The 25,243-nt window shown below is 36.6% G+C and overlaps 1 protein-coding gene across 6 annotated transcripts in view; it reads right to left on the bottom strand.

The window, feature by feature from the left end:
* kcnma1a (potassium large conductance calcium-activated channel, subfamily M, alpha member 1a) overlaps window positions 1–25,243 on the bottom strand; it is a 275,869-nt gene that overhangs the window by 96,580 nt on the left and 154,046 nt on the right. For all 6 annotated transcript variants that reach the window (XM_073834164.1, XM_073834163.1, XM_073834162.1 and 3 more), the window contains exons 4-9: window positions 24,315–24,408; window positions 23,762–23,873; window positions 10,095–10,170; window positions 9,171–9,246; window positions 8,627–8,797; window positions 5,702–5,793 (exon numbers count right to left, since the gene is read on the bottom strand). In XM_073834164.1, coding sequence (XP_073690265.1) covers window positions 5,702–5,793; window positions 8,627–8,797; window positions 9,171–9,246; window positions 10,095–10,170; window positions 23,762–23,873; window positions 24,315–24,408 — 621 coding nt within the window. The remainder of the gene's footprint in view (window positions 1–5,701; window positions 5,794–8,626; window positions 8,798–9,170; window positions 9,247–10,094; window positions 10,171–23,761; window positions 23,874–24,314; window positions 24,409–25,243) is intronic.

Below are 25,243 nucleotides of genomic sequence, written 5' to 3' on the forward strand. Positions count from 1 at the left end.
TGTTTCCATTAATCGTTTCTAATGCGATATTCTCAAAATGTGCATAAAAACAGGCTGATGGAAACATAGCTACTGACAAATTAGATGGGTCAGGAACAACCATTTTTTTCTATATTTTCAAATTATTTCCGGTGTAATAAAGCTAGAAAGTAAACATTATATAAACAAATAATATTGTAACATCTTTTAATATATTTAAGAACTTAAGCGGACAATTCATCCAAAAATGTAATGTATTATTTACATACTATTATAGCATTTATTAATATTTAGATTTTTTTTTATACTTTTGCAATATACCCCTTATTTTATTATTAGCATTTAATATTTCCATTTAGCTGTTAATTTATTTTTACGTTTAGTTTCATTTTACTTACATTTTACAGTAACTGATTTTATTTTAGTTAGTTGCTAATTTTTTGAACAACATTTTTAACCTTTTTTTTTTTTTGGCTTGTAGACAATTCGTAGTTTATTTAGCTACATGTAAAAATATTTTTTTAGATGTAACGTTCATATGTAATAAAAAATAACACTGACCATAAGATTTACTTTTTTCTTTCTAACACTAAATTTCACAGTATATATATATATATATATATATATATATATATATGTATCCTTTTTTGGGCTAGTGGGCTTAAACAGCTTAAACTTTTTTAAGCTGTTAATTTATTTGTATTTTATTTTAGCTTCATTTTAAATGAACTATTTTTAGACTTAATGTTCATATGTAATTAAAAATAACACTGACCATATGATTGATGTATTATCCTCAATATACACTGAAACTTTTTTTTTTTTTTTCTGTTACTAATGCGGAACATTTTTCTTTTTTTTTGCTGGGTCCCAGGAGGTTATAGATAAATGCACGATTCTGTTATATTTCAGCATTACAACTAGCAGGACAATGCAGTAAGCTGTCCAACATCACAGACTATACATCAGACTGTCAGCTATGCATGGATAGTTCTCCACACACACCTAAGCTGAAGTCAGAGAACCAGATGACTGAACCTCTCTTGATCTCGCTCATTTTAATGCGCTGTGAGAGGCATATCAGTAATGGCATTTCTATATGCCATTCTGTCCTCTTTTCACCTCTTTCTCCATGTGTGCGCATGCCAACACAGGCCTGGTCTGTGGGGGCAAGTGGTGCCAGCTCCACGTTCTTGGTGTGGCTTAGATTCTGGAGAGAAGCTCAGAGGCGGCGCATGAGCTCAGAGTTCACTCAGGGTTTATGTCAGTTTCAGCAGTGCACTAATGGAAACCACAGAGACCCCAACCTGATCCAACAGAACGCTGCTCTATATTACAGTCATAGATCCAGATCTGCGTTCCTGTTCTGGTGGTTAAACGCTATGCTAAACACACGCTGACATCAACAGCCATCACAAACCTGGCTGTTGCATGGTTTCAATAGCAGAGATTACACTTCAAACTACTGCTAGGCTCAGCACACCATGACCGTACTGTCGGGGCTCAATACAGCAAACAAATAAATAAATACTAAAAAGCTAATTAACTTTTTACATTAACAACTTACAGAATCACATTGACTGCACACTTTTTTTAAAAAGTCATGTGCTGCGTTAAAGAGACTCTTAATTATACAGACTACGACTGCAATTAAACTACACACTACTATTAAAAATTTTAGGGTCAGAAAGTTGTTGTTTTTTTACGTTTTTTAAAGACATCTCTTATGCTCACCAGGGATGCATTTATTTGGAAAAACAGAATATTCTGAAATAATATTACAACTTGAAATAACACTTTTCTATTTTAATACATTTTAAAATGCAATTTATTTCTGTGTTTTTTTTAGCATCATTACTACAGTCTGACATGATCCTTCAGAATTCTAATATGTTGATTTAATGCTCAAGAAACATTTCTTATTATCATTGTTGAAAACAGTTGTTGCTTAATATTTTATTTTTTAAATGTAGTGCTTTTTTCAAGATTTTTTGATGAATTTATTAGATGAATTTATTAGAAAAGGCACCATGTACAATTTTAACGTAATTGTTTCCATTTCATGCATTGTACCAAATTTAACCAATGGCTAGTTTTCATTCGCAACTTATTTTGCAACAATATATATTAAATGTCTTTACTGTCACTTACAGACATCAATATAAGCATTTATTTCTTAAAAAAAAAGAAAAGAAATTTTACTGACCCCAAACTTTTGAATTGTACAGTTTCTATTAGGGGTGGCACGGTTTCCTAAAACCCACGGTTCGGTTCGTATCACGGTTTTAGGTCACGGTTTTCGGTTCTGTACGGTTCTTGGTTTTATTTTTTTTATTTTAATCTTTAACACTCCAGAAGTTTGTTTTGGCATATGAAATGTAGCTTGATTATCCACAATTTAGGATACATTATTAAAAAAAAAAAGTTTTATCATGTAACCATGCACAAACTGAATTGGACTTGACTTTAAGCACATTATTGAGACCATCTCTGAGGAAAGCTAGGGGAGACTTGATACAGCAATAGAGAAGACATTGATGACATGCTTTTCATTTATTTGGCAAAAACAGGACAATGTGTATCTCCACAGGAATTTATGTGCCTTTTTAGCACATAAAGATTGAACTGAAGAATTAACTTGCATGTCTACCAACACACTGGTGTGATGTCTTCTCAGATGAACTGACAAATTAGAAGTGTTGCCGTTAGCCTGCAGCACTCCACTTTTACTGTCTCTATGTCTACACACACCTCTTATTTCGCGCAAAAAGGACACTCACGAGGCTACATTGAGCATGCGTTGAACCGTTGAACCGTGCGACGCACACACGCACCGAACCGAGACAAGCGAACCGAACGGTTCGGTTGTTTTTCATGTACCGTGCCACCCCTAGTTTCTATATGCTATATTATGCTGTTACTTTAGTCATTCTGATTGTATTCATCCACCACAAACCATGTTGATCATAAATGTTAGTGTTTTTTTTTTTTTATAATTATGTAATCCCATCTTTAGTCACTTATACACTTCATTTTGAATCAGACAAAGAAAAATTACTGATATCTGACAATATCTGATAATTATAATATACTATATAATATAATAAAATATAATATAATCATCTTCTAATTTTGATCTCATATTATTCCCCTTTGTTGATTTTGATTGTTTCTATTGTCCTCATTTATAAGTTGCTTTGGATAAAAGCATCTGCTAAATGACTAAATGTAAATGTAAAAGTTTTGCACATCAGACTTTAAATTATAATTGTATTGTCATATTTATTGTCACATTAGTTACAATTTGAACCCTGTTAGCAAGGATAATAAATGGATGAAAGTGACTGCATATTTAATATTTAAGCAAATTATTATTATTATTATTTTATCTTTGATTTAAAAGACAGTAGGGGGGCGACAATAAATCATTTCGATTTTCAGAATGCATCGTGATTCTCTCTGGAACAGAGACTGGGCTTTTTAACAGCGGATGGCGTTCTAGGCTAGTTTTTAACCACACACTTAAATGCTCATGAAGAAGAGCCCTTGTGCGTTAACCAGCTAAAACCAGCCTAAAAGCTGGAACAAGCTGGTTTTAGCTGGTCTCCCAGCCTGGCCAGGCTGGTCAGGCTGGTGGTCTCACAGCCTGACCTGAAAGTCCCTCTAAAACCAGCCTGGTTGATCAGCTAAAACCAGCCAACCAGCCAAAGGGTGGTTTTAGCTGTTTTTTCAGCAGGGCTGTTCACTAAAAAGGTTCTTTGTGGAACCAAAAATGGTTCTTCTATGGCATCACTGCAAAAAAAACCTCTGTTTTTAAGAGCGTAAACACAGCCCATTGTGAACACTCCTGTAATTTGCGTCAACATTTTCAAACTTTATGAAAGATTATTTTAGGTTCAAGTGGTGTGTGTGTGAGGAACTGGACGCAAGCAGAGTACGGTTGTTTCTAAAAAAACTGCTTAGAATCAATTCAAGAGAGAATCACTATGCATTTATGTCAAATGTTAAATCATCAGACCCCTAAAAGCCAGAACCTGGTTTTACTGTGCCAGGATGTTCCTACAAATATGACGAAAATACTGTTAGACTGCATACTGTTTTAAATTTAAGCTAAACTCTACACTAATCAGCGTTTATATAACATTTCTGCAACGCCCAACGTTTATTCATAAACACCTACTCATGGACTTCATTTAAAAAAAAAAACACTTGGCTCTTGGACTTGTGTGAGTTTATGCAGAATTACACTCTAAACGTATGTATTTTGCACCAGCCTGAGCTTGTCGGAAATGTGCTGACAGTGGAAATAAATATCCCGACACATTTATTTCGAGGTGTCGTGATGTGTCCGTTCACGAGCGCAGGGTCCCATGCATATTTAAACAATAAGGCGAAGCCTGGTGCCTGTCTTTCTGCTCGGCCAGAGAGCTGGAGCCTACTGTAATTGCAACCAGATGCATGCATAGCCAGAGAGAAAGAAAGTGAGAGAAAGAGAGAGGCTCAGCTCTTTTGACAAGGCCTTCTCTCAACACCAGACTGCGAATCCAAACGTGGGGCTGAGGCCAAACATAACATTTCATCAATCTTGTTTCACTGACAGCGAAACGGCATCAAACAAAGGGGCTCTTAATGGCTTTCTCCCGGCTTAGTATTTGCCCTCAAATTCAGATGATGAAAGCCGGACGTGACCGTGGGCCTGTTTCACGCTGCGAAATGGGTTGGGAAAGAGCGCGCGCGAGAGACAAGAGGGGGCTCTGGAACTTAAACGCGAGGATCGCTCTGCTGATGACAGGGCCGTGTTTGAGCCAGAAACGAGTGGGGGGGTTTCAAAATATCCACATTCACATTCAGGGGTCATCTTTGAAAAGGAAAAGAAAAAACGGGACATGGTAAAAAGTACCAAGCGGGGCAAAAAAGCAAGCCAATTGCAATGGAGCAGCTCCAGTGCGAGAGCTGAGGCATCCAGGCATTCAGGGTGTGCGCTGACTGAAGATCAGGGCCAGAGTCATGTCACACAGAGATGAGGTGAAGGGCCAGCAGTGATGCACAGCCAGAGAGGCTTTTCTCACTGCAGCATGCAAAAAAAAGGCCAACAGACGTCCATTCACAGAGAGCATGCGAGAGATGGGTGATGAGCAGAACTCAAAGAACATAAACTTGAAACAAACACAAGACAGTGATGACACTATGTAAACAGCGTTTTTCTTTTTTTTTTAATCTAAGCCTCACACATAAGCTAGTGATTTCACTGTGCTCTTTTTCTATTACAAATTCGAAACAAACACTGATTCTACAGAAGCACATAACAGATGGAAAAGCAACAGTAGTCACTGTAATGAAATTAAAATGCAGCAGATGTGTTACGGAAAAGAAGCCACGGACACAAAGCAAAGGGCATGGACATGTGGCTTCAATGGCCAAGGTCTCCAGTCACAGTGTGACATTCATTCGTCCTATCATTTTTGTCTGCACTAACCCCCTTCTCTATCTGAGATGGGGGCGTGTGAGTCACACAACCACACCTGGTTCTGGATTTTGACTTACTTTCTGCCTCGTGTCGAGTTATAACTCCCTCCGTATTTCTTCCGATTAAGGATGAGAGCAGCAATTTCTGGCACGTAGCGAGCAAACATGGCCTACATGCATGGAACAGAAAAAGAAAAGTGCATGCAAAGAGGGGTTCTGCTGTGACCAAAGCCACAGAGGCACCTGGAATACTTACTTTCTGCCATTTACCGCACTATAGGAACCACCATATTTCTTGCGGTTTCCTATTAACTCTATGATTTCAGGGACGTAGCTGGCAAACATGGCCTAAGGAGAAGATAGGAGACAGAAGCAGAGGCTAAAAAAGAGAGCGGAGAAACCCGTCCGAGTCTGGACGATTTTTTTTCTCAACCTCTGAGGTGTAGAAATTGACATGTGTTTGGACCAAAAACAAAATGATGCAAAAATATTTTATAAATCTAGAAATGTCCATTGTGCTTGTGGAAAGATCTGAATTGTTTTTTTTTTGTTTGTTTGTTTTTTCAAATTGAGGGGAAAATGGAATAGTGGACCAACTTTATAAAAAAAAATAATAATTGTTGTGCTGCCCATCGGTACAGCGCAAAAATGTCTTCTAAAAAGAAAGAGATAGAAGAAAAAACCTACATGCCATGTTTTGTCCAACAAACACTAATGCAGTGGCAAGTGGATTTGAATAGTCCAGCCTGATCGCCCACAGCTGCAAAGCACATTAACACTCATTAGTGTGCCTTAAATGAGCTGGATGCGCTTTGCAAGATTGCAGCCTTGACAAAGTTCTGTTTTTTCTCGGCACTGTGTTACTAGGGATCTTAATCCCAGAGTTGTCAACCTGACCTCCCGAAGAGAGCTGCGAGAGGTTCTTCACCTCTCTCTAGGGCCCTGATGAATTATGACATCTGCCTGATCAGACCTGACGGTTTACAACATTTCCATATTGAAGTCATTAATTGAACACCTGATATAAAGCAGAGCACTGATTATTTCCAGCACTCCTCAAAAACAAAAAGAAATAGCAGATTGCTATGGAAACTTCTGGACAGCTGGAACTTTGTGTCCAGTGAAAGAACTGAAGCGCATCTGTCCCGCATTAATGTCTATATAAACTTCGCATGAGACCTTCTGAATTCCTGTGGATGATCTATACCTTGATCTGGAGTCTGTTAACCACCTAAACACTAAGGCTGGGCAATATATAATGATTCTTGAATTTAAATACATTTATTGAGCATTTTATGAGCCAAAGAGTATCAAAATGACATCTTATTCAAAAATCATTCACTGTAAAATATGAATATGAGTTACCTTAAAGAGCTATTTATACCTGATCTAACCCATTACTTTCATAGGGCCCTATGATTTCCTTGATGCGGAGAACCTGGATAAAATTGCGGAATCCAATCATAACACGCGGAATGTCACGGAGTTTGCCAGATTTTGAACGGAATAAATCAAAAATTGGTCGGTACATGTAAATCAAATCACGAAATGGACTAATGTCTGTGAATATTAACCCCAAAAACTGTCGTCATATCATGTACAAATAGAAACTTCAAAGTCTTCACAGCAACCCATCTAAATAAAAATTAGGTTTTTTTTTAAAGAAACCTTTACCAAAAAAAAATTGTTTACCAAAAAAAGTAAACACAGTATTTAAAAAAAAAAAATAATAATAATAATAATAAAATAAAAATAAAATTTAAATTGTTTTTTTTATATAAAAAAAATCTGTTGTTAGAGATGTTTTTGAATATAAAAATTAATGAAAAAAAATGGTTAAAAATAAAACGCTTTAGAAATATATAGGGCTTTAGAAAACAATTTTTTTGTTGAACTTTTAATAAACTGCTGTTGTGTAAGTTTCATTATTTCAATTTATAAGACTTTTTTATTATTATTATTATTTTTTATTTAACCATTAAAACAGAGTATAGAAAAATTCTAACCGAAAAAACACAGAATTTGGTAAAAATAAAACTAGATTTGAGAAAAAAAATATAATATAGGTCTTTAGAAATTAAATTTTGTAAAAGATTTTATAAATTGCTGTTAAATTGTGAAAGTTCCATTATTTCAATTAAAAATACATTTTATTTACATTTTTTATTTAACCATTAAAAGAGTCTAGAAAAATTAAAACTAAAAAAAAAAAAAAAAAAAACAGAATACAGAAAAATTAACCAAAAAAAAAAAAACGGAATTTGGAAAAAAAAAATGCACGGAATTTGGGAAAAAATAAAATGGATTTTATAGGGCACTAGTTTCAACAGTGTAACAAAATTTATTTGGGTTTAATTTTGGCATTTTACTTCAATCTACTAGTGGTTTCTCTGATTGATGACAAAATATAATAATAATAATAATAATAATAATAAAACAACATTTACCTAGCTGTATATTTAGTCAGCTACATATGAACAGGATTTGAGTATTACTTTGACTTTTATACTACTACTACTACTAATAATAATAATGAATGGGCATTTTCCACTTGTAAATAATTTTCAAAAAACTTCCTACAGAACATGCACATCTAGGCTTCATCTGTGTTTTTCTATGTATTTCTATGTATGTTTCCCAGTACCCTAATCTAATATTACTCCGGTGTAAATGCACTTAAAAGAGTGTTTTTGGCTGCTTTGCTATGGTGACGTTCAAGAAGGACTATGGGCCATCCGACTGCCACTGTGTTTGTTGGAATTCGGGGAGGGAAACAGAAGGATGGGATCTCCTGAAACCGCAAAACTGTTTTAAGAGAATAGCAACAACATTATCATCAAAATACATGTCTTTAAATACTAATTCAAATGCAATAAACATAATTAGGGATAGCGTCCTAAAGCATCTACTAATTTACAAAAAGCATGTAAGCATTTCATCTTAACTTGTTCTGTAATGGTAAAAGAAGGTAATGGATCTTAACGGCAGGGGACTAAACATTACAAAGACAATGGACATGTATAATATGGTAAAAACAGTGTGTTATCATTTGGGCTGTCATGAAGACTGTGGATGAAAGTTATGATGAGAGTGTTTTTTTGTTGTTTTTTTACATGGTAGTTGTTTGCATTGGGGAAGGGGAGGGATGCAGGAGTGCCAACAAGAGGAAAAGTGATTTTACCAGACCACCAAGAATGAAGAAGACCATAAAAAGGCGTCCAAGAGTGGTTCTTGCATAGACGTCTCCATATCCCACCGTGGACATAGTGACCATTAATAAGTACACACATTCCCAATATGAGAGCGGTTGCGAGTTTTGGAAGTTTTCCCATGGATCCCCTGAGTTTTCCACCTGCGAAGAGTGAAGAGTGAATTACTCACAGATCTAAACATGATCCTCTACAGCCATCTACTGTCCATACAGAAAAAGACAAGATGAATTGTGAGAGGAACCAAACTGAGGCGATCAGAGTCTCTGCTGCCATCTAGTGGCACAGACGTCCTCTGGCGCATCCTGACAAAAACAAAAAACACCAAAAAAGAACCACAAAACACCAAACCTTTAAGATGAACTACAACACAAACCACATACGCCACAAAGGGACAGATGTGACGCTCGCTTAGGAGCTTTTTTCCTCCCACGGATCTGTATGTGCACTCCTTTCTGTGTCATTTCTCCAGGGGCATGGGGAGAGAGGGGGGCGTGTGTGTGTTTTTTCACTCACCAGATGAATGAATCCTGCAGCAGTGAGCCATGTGCTTATGAAGATGGAACACAGGTTCACCAGCTTGATGGAATTACTGTGAGAGACGAGAGTTACATCACACCTCTCAAAGTGAAACGCATCACACTGACGTACAGATCAGTCAGTCATCTACTGAGCCCAACACACACACGAGCGATGCCTTGGCGTGACGCTGCTCGCTGGGAGTCAACACATAGGTTATCAGCAAACAAATCAGAAGACAGTGGGATCCCGAGGATGACCTTAGTGGAGCTGTTAAGTCTAAAGTAAGTTTCTACTTGAATGCGCTATCTGAATTTAGAAAATACGAATGATTTCCAAATCGCTGTCAAAATGAACGCCCCTTTCTCAGCAGCCAATGAGAGCAAATTCAGTGGTGGAAATGTAACGTCCCATTGACAGCAGTGTCAGTTCGGTGTGATATATCTAAGCAATTTCCCCCCCGACTGAAAAACGAGATGGCAGCTAAAATAAATGAAACGTCCAGCGGTTTTACAACCACTGAGTTGGGTGCTGACTGCTTTTTCTCCAATTCCTTTCTGATTCATTGACATATTTACGAAATACCACTGCGGTGTCAGGAGGCGCTCATCTGTCATGTGTGTGACAGCCTGCCGGAGGAGGAATCAATCAGAGGCCTGTCTGCTTCACACTCCTGCATTCATCAGGCTGGAGAGCGGCCCTGTTCTCTTACCTACAGCACGCTAAATGCACACGTAAAACATTCTGCTCAGCTACGAGCCCTGTAGACTTCTGGGTGAAAGCCGCAGAGGTGTGTGGTAAGCGATGGAAGGGACACCGGAGACTCCTAAGGAGCTGCAGAGACTGTGTGTGTTAAAGCCAGCGCAGTGGAGCTTTTAAAACTTAGAGAGAGAGAGGTGCGTGATATGTTGTCAGCCTTACCTTGTTTTTAAGATATTCAAAAACTGTAAAATTTCTGAGAACTGTATCAATCTCAAGGCTCTTAGAAACCTCAGACCTGCAAGAGAAAAGGGAAAAGAAAAGCAGACGAGAATCAATAAAAGAGATCAACTGTCATTATAATGCAATCAGATTGCTGCATATTACACTCTTCATTCTATTTTTTAAGAGCCCATAAGTAAGGAGTAATTGACGATGGGCCGCTGAATTCTTCGATTATTTTCATAGAATTCAATGGACTGAAGTCAATAATTCTGCTTATACTATGCTTACCACACCTCCAGACATCGATCAGATGATGTATTTCAAGACATACGTCGTTTTTTTTTTGTCCTTGAAACGCTATTGTGAGTAGGATTAATTTCTTAGGCAGCTTCGTTACTAATTCCAAAACGTCATTTTAGACCTAGCAATGACATTTCAGTGTTTGATAGCAAACTAATGCAGTTAATAATGAAGTTTAGACAGACCGACTGACAAGCAGACAGACGGCAAAAGAGAGGGAGAGAGATATAAAGCTTGTGAATTACCTCTCTGAGTCTGTGCGTTTCTCAAAAGTGATCGGCAGCATCGTCTCTACTAATAATGAAACTTCAAGTTCATTTTCTTCAAGACCACGCGGTTGTTATCTCGCGTGTGAGAACTGTCATGTAGTTTTTAAGTTGTTAATCGTCAGAGCAGCGCTAACAACATTAGCGTGTATGCTAACGTGTGTGCAAACTGTATGTGTGCGCGTCTGTGAGGGAGAGAGAGTGGGAGAAATAGAGTGCTTTCCGTACATAATAAAACGTAATTTTGTGGCAAAAATTTGTTTTTGTTTTTTATCCTATTGTTTACTGTATTCATTTGTTTGGCCTGTTTTCTTGTAGGTTTTAGTTATTTTGCTGTTTTGGGCTGTAAGGACCTTTTAAATAACTGAAATCGTGTGGCGAAGTGATATAGACATGTAATGCGGTCAAGTGCTGCCTGGAACTACATTCGCTGTGCTTTTCCCTAAAAATAATGCACACCATTAGAACGTTCGTCAGCCAATCAGATTCAAGCATTCAACAGCCCCATAGTATAATTTGCAATAAGCATCAACAAGTAGGGTTAAGTATCGAAACCTGGTTCCATTTTAGAACCGGTTCCAAATTTCCAATAACCGGGTATTCGATAAGACACGTGCATTTCGATTCCGCTTAACGATTCCCGCGTTGGCATTTTAATGTGATTTTTTAAACTATTTAAGTGCAGGAAGGAAAATAACTTGCACACTGTTTGCGTGCAGTGCACACATCTGAAGCGCGAGCGCGGAGAATAGCAAACCTGTGTCCATTCTCAAACTGTTTTGTGGACTTCCACTGCACAAAACAAAAATTCTCATTGGAATCAAAGTTAGGAATCGATAAGAATTGGAATCGATAATCAGAATTGAAACTGGGATTTGAATTGATAAAATTCAAACAATACCCAACCCCAACAAGTTTTTTTTTCTTTTCTTGCTTTGAGACATTTCAAACAAGCTGTTTTAGTCAAAATGTTTTATTTTTACACCACAACCATTAACTAACAATTGCTACTTGCTAAGTATAGTTTGTGGTGAAAGGAGAGTCAGTAGTATTTTTAAAACCTTACATTTTATATGTATAACTGCTAAAAGATTTTATTTAAGACACATTTTAGGAGGACTGCCTCAGGGCTACGAAAAGTTACAATAATAACAGTAATATTTAATAGACCAATTTGGAATAGACATCACAGTTACGTGACTTGCAGCTGTGCGTGCATTGTGGTGGCATAAAAACACTGGTAACAAGTTGAGGGAAAGGAGGAAAATCCATGAAACGAGAAAAAAAAGTGCCTTTGGATGTCAGAATCGGAATGCAAATTACTTTTATAGAATACTATCATCAGAGACGCCATTTGAAGTTAAACACAGATGTATAGACAGACAGACTATGGATTAAACCTGCTATGATTACTCTAATTTTAAAGCATAAATTTGATTTAAACAATGGGTATTACATAATATTCTCATATGCTGTTCATAGGGGAAATAATGTGTTAGCCCTACAGATACAGCATGAAATATTTTTTAAACCTATAACATTTTACATAACACAGCTATTTTATCTCACAATTCTGACTTTTTTCTCGCAAATGCAAGTTTATATCTCCTAGTTAGGACTTTATAACTCAATTTAACTCAACTTTGTCAATTCTGAGTAGAAAAAGCCAGAAGGGATATGACTCATGATAATGAGTTGAGGAGAAAAGAGAAAATGACGAGTTGATTTTTCCTATCAGAATTGTGAGATATAACCTTGGAATTGTGAGAATTCAGAGAAGTCAGAATTTTGAAACATAAACTCAAATGTACTGTTTTTTATTCTTTTATTACATGGATTCCATAGACTGCTACTTGAAAACTGTAATTTTCTGCCACCAGAAAGACTCACTGCTGGGCATCACTGTTAGTCTATAATAGTAATAGTTTATGGCTCTTCAAAAACAGTATGTGAAACACAGTATGCAATGAATGCAATGATAAACATGTCAAACAGTAGTAACCTGCTTTAGTGGTTATAATTGTCTTATTACACACATTATTAACACAAATGTAGTAATACTCCTTTTTTATAATTCAATGTTGTTAAAGGGGACATCAGATGCCCATTTTCCACAAGTTGGAACGATTCTTAATGAAACGTCTGGTGCATACTTGGTTAAAATTCCTCAATGGTTATGCAAAACAACACCCTTTTTACCTTGACAAATACAGCTCTGTTCACATCAACCCATTTGGGTGCATGTCTCTTTAAATGATAATAAGCTATTGCTCACCCTGCCCCTCTCTTCAGTTTTTTTGTGTATTTGGTGGCGTTACCATCAAAAACAAAACTAATGCAGTGCGTCTTCAGTGGCTCGGATGTCGGGAGAAAATGAAGACTATGTTCACTTTTACATCCAACTAGAAAAGACCTGCATTGCTCGACTGGGCCATCAGCGGTCATGGGCGGGGCTTGAGCAATATGACATCATACTGCTCAGAAAATCAAACCGGCTTGATAATTGAGAGTGTTTAGGTTTTTTGGGAAATAAAACTAAAATGAGTGAATGGATTTTTATCAATGTTGGGTGGTTGTGTCCACACTGCTAAGACACACTTACATGCAAACACCATGTAGAACTAAACTTTACATCCGATGTCCCATTTAAATGACTCCATTTTAGCAGTTTAGCATTTTAAAGTCCATTTATTTTTCTCAAAGTGGACATATTTTCCATGCAGTGTACTCCACTTCAGTACTGAACATTGTGGCAAATACAGCAGCCCATTCAGATATATTTAGTGTAGTGTGCACATACTGCATTCAGACATCTTATTAAAACATTCCCGGGCACAACTGTCATAAAAGTAAAGCTTTTTTAAAGTAAAAAGTAAAACTACTTTGCTAGCACTGTTTAAAACATTGTTTCTTTCTCATACTTTTTGTTGAAAATGTCTATGTCTGAAATATGATGTGGACATGTACTTGATCTGTCTTGTGAGATTCAACCGTGTAATAAATACTGCTAATGCTACATTTTTCAGTTGTTACAAACTTCAATCGGATGTTAAGAATGTATTAGTGAAACAATTTATTTGGGCTTAGAGCAGAGAAAGGAGATCCGTGGAACAATCACACTTCTGTGTGTGTGAGAGCGAGAGAGATGGAGATGTAGGTGCTGAAATGAGCGCATCAGGAAGCAGATTAGAGAACAATTTCACCAGCTTCAACAGACTTCTTACATAAACAGCATGTTTCCTGCCTTCAGCCTCGAAAACATCCTCTATTCAGAAACACACCATCTTAGCTTTGCTGCAATTTGTACAAAAATGACTCAAGGATTCATGAATCACAGGATTCACCAGCCAGAAATATTTTTACTGCACGTTTGATGTTATCTTCAGCAATAGGAAACCAAACCACTGCAATGAAACCCCCAAAAAACTTCCACAAAGTAAACAAGTACAAAATTATAACCGCACCATTACAGTATTAGGCTTAATACTAATACTAATAACAAGCTCTCAAGAAAGGATGTCTTACCCCAGTTGGACAGCAAATGGAGGCAGTAAAAAAGAGAGCTCTGGTTGTCACTCTCTTTGCCGTCTCCTATCTGTCCCGGGCCCAATTTCACACGGTAGCCGTTCTGAAACAGGTCCGCACATGACTTTTTGCGCCGTCTGCTTTCTTGAACGGTTTCTGTGACCAGAGTGCCCCGTGGGCCCCTAAACACGAGCAGCTTGCTGGAGATCATAATTCTGTGATCCTACTCTTTCACAAGTTCAGAAACATAGAAAGTGGTGTTTCAGATGTAGGTGATCAAAAAAATCCAATTTGCTCAGAGAGCAAAGAGATAATGTTTTTGTAGGCATTAACGTCCAGAATGCATCCAGAAGACTGTTTAACAACACTAAAAACCCTTTAGGTCTAGACAGTGACACCTGCCATTGGTTGAAAACCCTGATTGAAGCCACAATCTCTGACGTATTTGATCTGATCTGTTTAGTATTAAACTCCCACGCATCTATCGTCCCTTTGACCCCTTCTCTGTTTTAGTGAAGTAATGAGTTTTTGTATACACCCTTGTAGGGATTTAAAATGAAAAAGGAAAAAAAAAAAAAACAATCATGAATTCATCACAGAGGTTGTACTAGCCAGTGATGTTTTCACCTGTTGTTTTTAACAACTGATAACTGTAATGCCATGAAGTAAGTCTGTTATATTAGATTATGAACGATAATACATTTTACAGCAATAATTGCTTTCTAAATGAAGTGCAGTAATCCTGCTGTTAAGCTCATCTGTATTCGCTGTACTTCAAAGGTGTCTACCTGATATTTTCATGCTGTGTTTCTTTCCTTTATTCTCTTGCTTCTGCTAAAGAAACATCAAAGCCAAAGGTCTGCTCCAAAACTTATTGAGCTTCCTGTTTAGACAGAACAGGCTCAAAGAGTATTAAAGAGACAGTTCACCAAAGGTATGGTTCATCAAAAATTTATATACACCTTGCAGAATCTGCAAAATGCATTTTTTTTTTTTTTTTTTTTACCAAAATAAGAGGGATCATACAAAATGCATGTTATTTTTTTTAGTAATGACCTGAATAAAATATTTCACACAAAAGATGTTTACATATAGTTCACAAGTGAAAATAATAGTTGAGTTTTTTTTATTTTTGTTTAGTGGTAGTTGTTCATGATTCACTTGTTTGTCCTGAATAGTTAAAACTGCCTGCTTTTCTTCAGAAAAAATCCTTCAGGTTTTCAGCATTTTTGTGTATTTATACATTGTATGATTTTGAGATCCATCTTTTCAAACTGAGGACAACTCATATGCAACTATTACAGAAAGTTCAAATGCTCACTGATGAGCCAGTGAAGACTTTTTGGATTTAAAGATCAGGGTAAATTTAAATTATTTTGTCTTCTGGGGAACATCTTCTGGAGCTTCTGAAGGGCAGTCCTAAATGAAAACAATGTGATATTTAGGCAAAATAAGAAAAATGTACACATATTCATTCTGTTAAAATTTACACCCCTGGCTCTTACTGCATTGTTTTGTTTCCTTCTGGAGCATCACTGAGTTGCATATGAGTCCCTCAGTTGTCCTCAGTGTGAAAAGATGGATCTCAAAACCATACAGTCATTGCTGGGTTCAAATACCCAAAAATGCTGAAAAACCAAATAATCTGTTGGACCTAAAGGATTTTTCTGAAGAATAGTGGGCATTTTAACTGTTCAGGACGAACAAGGGACTCATGAACAACTATCACTAAACAAAAAAAAAAAAAAAAAAAACCAGGTAACAATCATTCAGGTAACAACACAGTATTAAGAATCAAGCGTATGTGAACTTTTTGTGAATTCAACTATTATATTCTCTTGTGGACTATATGTAAACATTTTATGTGAAATATCTTATTGAGGTAAATACTATTGTATATAAAAAATAACAAGCATTTTGTATGATCCCTCTTATTTTGATAAAATAATTAACATTTTGCACATTCTGCAAGGTGTATGTAAACTTTTGACTTCAACTGAATTTCTAATAAAATCTGAGAGCTTTCTGACCTTTCCGAGAGCCTGTCTTTATTATTTTGGGCCATGAACATGGTAGTTGCGCTGCTGTCTATGCAGGGTCAGAAAGCTTTCAGATTTGATTAAAAATACCTTAATTTAAGTTCCAAAGATGAACGAAAGTCTTAGGTGTTTGGAACAACATGAGGGTGAGTAAGTAATGACAGAATTTACATTTTGGGGTCAACTATCTCTTTAACGTTTAATCTGCTTAGCAGCAATGGCTGCTTGTTTAAAAAAAATATTTGTCTAAATGAAAGAAAATAAGTTTGCAGTCATCAATTATCATCGCATTTTCAGCATCAAAGTTGCGCATAAGTAACTTCCCATGAACCTTAGTTGAACCTGATGGCATGTTTCTCACTCAACAGCTGGGAGGGCCCTGTGGCATAGGAAGCTGGAGGAACAGTATTCAGCAGAGTAGGCCAGTGCTGTGCACTGAAGCAGGCTTAATGGCCAAGTGTAGAATGGACAGATGCTCATTCAGACTATTTCATTCACATCTGCAGGCTCACAGAGCAACAGCATGTCACGTGTAATACAGTCACAAACCACTGGTTCATTTTTCTCAATCAGGGAACATGTGTAAAGAGGGATAAAGGGCTGCCGGGATTACTCGCCACTCATTTCTCCCAGAATGCATCAGCGCATGAATGTACTGAAGCCTGCCACGTGAGAGGGGGCTCTATATGTGAAAGAGGTTTAAAGCACAAATTAGTTTCCTTCAATGATTTCTCTTCCTCTGGTCATGCGACTCATATCGCTAAATGAGAAGCATCTAGTTCAGTAAGTTCAAGTCATCTAGTTATGTGGCACAATACTGCTTTGAACCACCAGATGGCAGTGGTACGCAACAGCCACAGTCAGGGATGGACTGGAAGCATTGATGGTTTACTCAAAGCAATAATCAATCGCTGAAAACTTCATCAGCAAATAGATTTCTTATACATCCACTGATGTACTTTTGTAGTATTGGTTTTAAAAAACAGGGCACCAAAACAGCAAAGTGTCTGAAGTGTAGAATTTTAATGCCACTGAAAATAAAACCAGAGAATCTCCTTCTATACACGTACGCTCCATTAATATGCACCAGATCTCCTCACATAAGACACTGTGATTACTGCCTTCTCTTCACAGCTTTTGGAAGAGGACTTTAGCTCACAAAACATCTTCGTTTCAGAGTCAAGTACCTGTTGTTAATTGATTGCAAGGATGAAGGAAGCTAGTGTATTATAAACAGCCTCGTCCTAATCCATATACAACCCTTGTGTTTGAAAAGACTCTCCTGGACAGCTTCTCGAAGATTAATTTCTATTTCCCAGTGGAGGGTCTCTGCATACCCTTCAAATTAATAGCACGTTCTCCACCACTTTCATCAAGCTCCAATTTTCAGAAAAGGGAACGATATAGCAAAGGTTCACTCATGTGCCAGGGTCTCAGACAATCCCTAGAGAAGCAGATTTAATTATGATCCATCCTATTTTTCTTAACAGGGTGGGAACTGGGGGTCCAGAAAACAATAGTTCACTTGGCTGCATGCTATATGTGTCACATTCAGGGTTCAGGGTCACACTTAATAAATGTATTTAATCCAGCAGGATAGTTATTCTTAGTCTTAGAACCGAGGACATGACATTTCCTCAATGTTCATTAAACTGTTGTCTACAAGCTCTTTTTTTCCTTAAATTAATATACCTCTGATATGCTGTATATCATCATTATGTAACATATGATCGCTGTAGTCCCTCTATTCAGAGTTTGGTGAACTGATGTTGCTCTAGATTTCATATGCCGGTTGTTTCACCATCTTTCATCATGTCTGAGAAATTGTCCTTCTGTGCTGGGAGAGTGCTCTTTGGTCTTTGAGAGGCTTTTATTTTGCATGACAGGCCTATACCATGTTCCTAAAAGTACAAGGAGCACATTCATTCTGTGAAACGTATACCGTCTCATATCAATACTTCAAGGTAGGGCTGCACGACAGATCGTTTCAGCATCGTCATCGCGATGTAAGCATGCGCGATAGTCACATCGTGGCAGTCCCGATGCAGGGCAAAAAAAATAAATTATGTGTGTCTGATTTAAAAATGTACTTTCTATATTTCTAAACTTTCTATTCACGGATCTATATTTGTCTAATATAAAGTAATTAACTCATGTATAAGGGTTCTTTAAAAACTACAATGCACACGTTGCTTCACCTACTTCATGCATGCAGTCTCTGCATGGGGCGAAATGAGCGCGGGACGGGAGAAAAGCGCCGAAATGGAAGATTTGGTCGCAAAAAGAAACACAACGTCGGTCATATGGAAGTATTTTGGATACAAAAAGGATGCTGCTGACCAAAAACAGGTGCTTTGTCGGGAGTGCCTGGCAGTTGTTGCCACAACTCGCGGAAACTCTACGAATTTAAGGGACCGTTCACATGTCGCGCCTAAAAACGCGTGGAAAACGCTAGGCGCGCCGCTTTCTCCTTCTTTCCAAAGCGCTCTGTAACTTGAGCTCCAGTGGCGTCTGCCGTTGCTAAGCAACCATGAGCCGCGCTCTCCTAAAGACGCGGAAGTTTCAGCAAAGATAAATAAACAAAGATAAATGGATTTCCAAAACTAAAAATTGATTGCAGTAGCTCTGCTGCTAAAAAATGTTATCCCTGTAACAGCTATGATCAGCTGTTCCTCCATCTTGGCTAAGCTTTTAATGTTTTTCGTGAAAGGAAGAAGCTGATTTCCCTTTCATCAGGGTAAAAGCAACATTCATTATTAATTTCATATTAGAGCCTTGATTTGCCTGAATTGACAGTGAATAAGGTGAGTCAAGAAAAAATATATTGCAATGTAATTTTTTCCCAATATCATGCAGCCCTACTTCAAGGTAGCATGCTTTAAACGCTAAGCTGAGATTAACAGAAGCTTTAGCTTTTAAAGTTTGCGTTGTATAACGTTAAAAGCAGTCTAAAATGAAATGCTGACACAAAAATATTGCTTGCATATATAAAGAAAGTACTTAGTTAGTCTCTCCTTTTCTTTAAAGGAGTCACTCACCACATTGTCCTCCGATGCTCATGTCTTTCTTTCTTCAGTCGTAAAGAAATGGTGTTTTTTGAGGAAAACATTTCAGGATTTCTCTCCATATAATGTACTTCTATGGTGCCCACGAGTTTGAACTTCCAAAATGCAGTTTAAACACAGCTTTAAAGGGCTCTAAATGATCCCAGCCGATGAAGAAGGGTCTTATCTAGCAAAACAATCAGTTATTTTCTAAAAACATTTACAACTTATATACTTTTTAATCTCAAATGCTTGTCTTGCCGAGCTAGACAAGACGAGCACCTATAAATAGTTTTTTTTTTTAGAACCAAAACTATCATTTTGCTAGATAAGACCCTTCTTTCCTCGGCTGTGATTGTTTAGAGTCCTTTGAAGCTGCATTTTGGAAGTTCAAACTCAGGGGCACCATAGAAGTCCATTATATGGAGAGAAATCCTGAAATGTTTTACTCAAAAAAACATAATTTCCTTACGACTGAAGATCGACAGACATGAACATCTTGGATGACAAGGGGGTGAGTACATTATCTGTACATTTTTGTTCTGAAAGTGAACTACTCCTTTAATGAAAGCAGCAGTTGAGCTGCACAAACTCTTCAAGTTTACTTTGTGTGAAACCTGATGATCTTTTCTCTAGAAATGACACATTTTAGATTGAAAACTATCCAGACCATTTTTAGATTCAGTGGAAAAACATCCAACAGGCAAAGAGTCACGTAAATGTGTCACATATGATTAGTCACACATTTCAAGTCCATTATCATTAAAAAGTTTAAGTCAGTACAATTTTTTTAAAGTTTTACAAATATTATTAAAAATTATTAATATAATATGCTCACTAAGCCTGCATTTTTTAAAATAAAAAATATACAGTATGATACAGTAAAAAGAGCAATATTGTTAAATGTCAGTACAATTTAAAAATAATTTCATATAATTTCATATAATTTAAAAAGGTTTTTATTCCTGTGATGGCAAAGCTACATTTTCAGAAGGCACTATTCCAGTTTTCAGTCAAAAGAACAGCATTTATTTAAAATATAAACTGCCGTTCAAAAGCTTGGGATCAGTGAGAATTGTAATGTTTTCTTTTTTTTTTTTTTAAAGAAGTCTCTTATGCTCATTAAAGTTCTATTTATTTGATCAAAAATACAGAAAAAAAGTAATATTATGAAATAATATTGCAATTTAATATACTTTAAAATATAATTTATTTCTGTAATGCAAAGCTGAATTTTCATCAGCCATTACTTCAGTCTTCAGTGTTACATGATCCTTAAAACGAACAGCATTTATTTAAAATAGAAATATTTTCCTAAGTAAGTAATATTAATATTAATATAAGTATTTACTATCACTTTTAATCAATTTAACACATCCTTGCTGAATAAAAATATTAATTTCTTTCATATACTGACCCCAAACTTGAACGGTACTGTTAGAAAAGATTTAAATTTTAAATAAATGTTGTTCTTTTTAACATTTCATTTATCAAAGAATCATGAAAAAAAGTATCACAGGTTCCAAAAAAATATTAAGCACAACTGTTTTTAAGATTAATAATAAATCAGCATAATTAGAATGATTTCTGAAAGATCATGTGACACTGAAGACTACAGTAATGTTGCTGTAAATTCAGCTTCGCATCACAGAAATAAGTTCTATTTAAAAGTATATTAAAATAGAAAAGCACTATTTTAAATTGCAATAATATTTCACAATATTACTTTTTTCTGCATTTTTAAATCAAAAAAACGCAGCCTTGATAAGCAGAGAAGACTTTGTATATCTCTCGTAATATTATAAATGTCTTTACTGCTACATTTAATGCAACAATGTAATGCATACTTACTGAATGCAAGTATTAATTTCTATCAAACAAAAATCTTACTGACCCTAAACTGTGGTAGTGTACAGTGTTGTTTTCGTCAACGATGACAATGACAAAATCATTTAGTTGACGCCACTTTTTTTCATGACGATAACGAGACGATGACGAGATAAAAATGGCTCGTTGATGACTAAAACATGACGAGACGTGTGTGAGTTTTCGTTGACGAGACGAGAATAGACGAAAATGTTAGTGGGTGGTCCGTCAGATGTTTAAAATGCATGACATTTCTGCTTATTGTGCATGCCAATCATAACCTAAAACGTATCTGCCGCTATGGCAAGCCGTTTAACATTCCATCCTTGTTTGTCTTTTATGTTGTAAAACATTCCTTCATTATTCTAATTATTGGTGAAAATAGTCGATCGGGAAGCTCACATTGTGTTGAACTATAGATCTGCTATTTTCAGAACTTACAAGTGACACTACCCAACAGCAAAATACTGACCTACATTAATTTGTTAAAAGACTACTTTTCCCCCTTTTTTGACTAAAACTAGACTAAAACCTTTTTGACTTTTCGTCGACTAAAATTGGACTAAAACTATCACATATAGAAGTGACTAAAATTGGACTAAAACTAATAAGCATTTTAGTCCAAAAGACTAAGACTAAGACTAAATCTAAGATGGTTGTCAAAAACAACACTGGTAGTGTACAATATTTAAAGCTCAGCATAATTAACACTTAAATCTCATCCAAACTTTAGTTATTTTCAAAATTACATTTGATGTTTCACCACTCATTCAATTAGTTTCATCAGCTGGACTAATGTCAAAAGGACAACTGGAAGTCTAATTTCTTCTTAAATCTTATCCAAATCTCAGCGATTTTAATAATTACATTTAATGTTTCACCACTCATCCATTTGGTTTCATCAGCTGGACTAATGTCAAAAGTCTTAACTTCTTCTGGCTAAAATTCTACATCCCGTAATATTTTAATCACGATGCTTCTCCGAGCGTCAGGTGAGTCAACACTCTTGTATAAACAGTCGACGACAATGCCTGAAATTGTGGACATCTGTGAAGTGACATCTGTAAATTTAGGGAACACACTCTGGTTACAAAATTGGTCCGTCTCCAAGCCATTATAGTCCTAATGGCTTTGGAGCTTTTAACGAGTTTAGTGTCGAAACTTTCTCAGCATTTGTACTGCATGGGCAAGTGAGTGATTGTTTACATATGCCGCTCAGCCAAACAGCTGTTATTAGGCGGATGTTGATAGCAGCTTTTATTTGATTTTCATTTACTGGCTTGGTAGGGAGGAACACCATTCAAATTACAGATTTTTTTTTGATCAACTGCTGCTTTTCTAATGCATTATTCAAACAGCACCATGATGACAGTTTTCTAAAGCTGGCTACTGAAGTGCTAAATTATTAACTAGTGGTTTTTGGATGCGTTTAAGGAAGGACAGCATTCTTTTAACACTTGTTTGGAAAGCACTAATGACACAGGTGGTGTAGCGGTTATGAATGACTGTTTTTACATTAACTGTATACTGTAGGCTAAAGGAGACTTGCTTTCTTAACCTTCTGTTTGGCAACAGGATACACACGTACACACACCAGTTGCTTTACACCGCAGTCATGTTTCACCTGTCGCTCACCTCAGCTTTGACAAAAAAACATTGTGACGGGAAATCATTACCATCAGACTGAGAGTTGCTTTCTCGCCCCACTGGCTTTTCAAAAGTGAACCTCATAGGAACAAACACTTTCCTTTTCTCAAATCTCATCGTTCTGTAACACCAAGACCAGTTTAGATAAGCAAGATCAAAAAAGCAGATTCAGATGACCCTTAAAAATGACTTTGTGTGAATGTGCTTTAATGCTGCTCCTTAACAATTAAGCTCTAAAGGTGCGGTCACACTGCACTTTTCGTTCCATCGACTTCCATTCATACGCATGCGAATGCGTTAGACCGGAAACGCAAGCCAGTGCGAAATATTTTCGCATTTCGCTGCGTTTGAAAGTTCAAGCTTGGTGAACTCTGAGCAACGAATTCGCATCACATGACTCTGTGTGACCGACAGGAGATTGATACGTCACAGCATGACCTCTAGCTGAATGAAAACAACCTTAACTTTAAACATTTAAAACTGCAGCACTGCGGTAAAGTGTAGTAGATTGTATGTTTTTACATTTAAATGTATTATTAGTGTCATGTGCTGAATTTAACTTTTAAAAAAGAAGCTGCAGAGCATGACGTCATATCATGACCGTTGCAGCAGCATCTGAAGGAATTTTGCATGCTCAAAGTCTAGTGTGACCGGGGCTTAAATCATCTCATGTTCCTCCCATCCTTCCCAGCTCTTCTTCACCTAAGCCCTACTGTCATCTTTGCAGTTTGTCTAGTTTCTAAGCCGTGACATTTCGTAGCTATTCTTGGGTTTCCTGTTACATAAAGTGACAACAAACTGTGGCAGGTTGGCTTAATAATCCTAAAATCTCCTGTTCAAACATTTGCCCTTGTCTCATCATCAGTTTGGCCTTTATCTCATCTAGCCGTGATTTGTGACCGCTGCCCTGGGGTGCAGAGACTGACAGGAAGGTCAGGATGAAAAAGGGAGCAAGAGGAGAGTGTTTGGAGACTTACCCAGCCAGCTTCTGTTCAGATACACTGACACAAACACAGGCGGTACGGTGAAGAAGTCCACCACTGAGTTCACCTCCAACCAGAACCACAGCTTATCATTGGCTGCTATGAACTGGAAGAAGACGGAAAGAAAAAGAAATATATATATTACATCATTTTAAAGAAGAAGTTTAGCCAAAAATGAAAATTCTGTCATTAATGACTCATCCTCATGTCGTTCCAAACCAGTAAGACCTTTTTTTTCCATCTTCAGAACACAAATAAAGATATTTTTGATGAAATCTGAGAGCTTTCTGACCTTGCATAGACAGCAATGCAACTACCACGTTCAAGGCCCAGAAAAAATCATCAAACATGTCTTAATTTGTGTTCTGAAGATGAACGAAGGTCTAACAGGTTTGAAACGACATGAGGCTGAGTAATTAATGACAGAATTTCCACAATTCAGCGAGAATTTCTGGTCTAACATAAAAAGTTTTTCGGGTAAAAACATAATTGAGTGTACAGAATGTGATAAAAATGTTGAATATAAAAGTTAAATATATGTACTTACACGCAGGCCAAAGTAGAGCAAGAAGAACACGTTAAACGCCATGTCAATTTGTAACGTGAAGTCTTTGTAGAAATTCTGACAGGATTCTATAGGACTATGGAGAAAGAAAAAGAAATACATGTTAATTTAATTGAAAACAAAGTCATCTGTTTGGTCTGAAAATATTGTCACAATGCAATCTCAATCCCAAAGTTGACCAAAAATTACAATTCTGTCATTACTCACTCACATGTTGTCTCAAAACTGTATTAATTTCTTGTGCTGAACACAAAAGAAGATATTTTGTGGGTAACCAAACAGTTGTTGGTCCACATTGACCAAAAATACTACAGAACTCAATAGGGACCAGCAACTGTTTGGTTACCCACAAAATAACTTTTATGTTCAACAGAAAAAAGAAATTAATTCAGGTTTAAAACAACTTGAGAGTGAGTAAATAATGACAGAATTTTGAACTAATGGACTCATATGCAACTATTACAGAAGGTTCAATCGCTCACTGATGCTTCAGAGGCAACAAGATGCATTAAAAGATGGGGGTGAAAACATTTTGAATTTGAAGATCAGAGCAAAAACTTATTTTGTATTCTGGGAAACAAGTAAGTATCTTCTGTAGCTTCTGAAGGGCAGTACTAAATGAAAAATAAAGATATTTAGGCAAAATAAGAAAAATGTACACATCCCCATTCTGTTCAAAAGTTTGCACCCTCGGCTCTTAATGCATTGCTTTTCCTTCTGGAGCATCAGTGAGTGTTTGAACCTTCTGTAAAAGTTGCATATGACTCCCTCAGTTGTCCTCAGTGTGAAAATATGGATCTCAAAATCATACAGTCATTGTTGGAAAGGGTTTAAATACACAAAAATGCTGAACACCCAAAGAATTTGTGGGACCTGAAGGATTTTTCCGAAGAACAGCGGGCAGTTTAACT

Source organism: Garra rufa, chromosome 2 (assembly GCF_049309525.1).
Source record: "Garra rufa chromosome 2, GarRuf1.0, whole genome shotgun sequence".
In the NCBI taxonomy this organism is placed as follows: domain Eukaryota; kingdom Metazoa; phylum Chordata; class Actinopteri; order Cypriniformes; family Cyprinidae; genus Garra; species Garra rufa.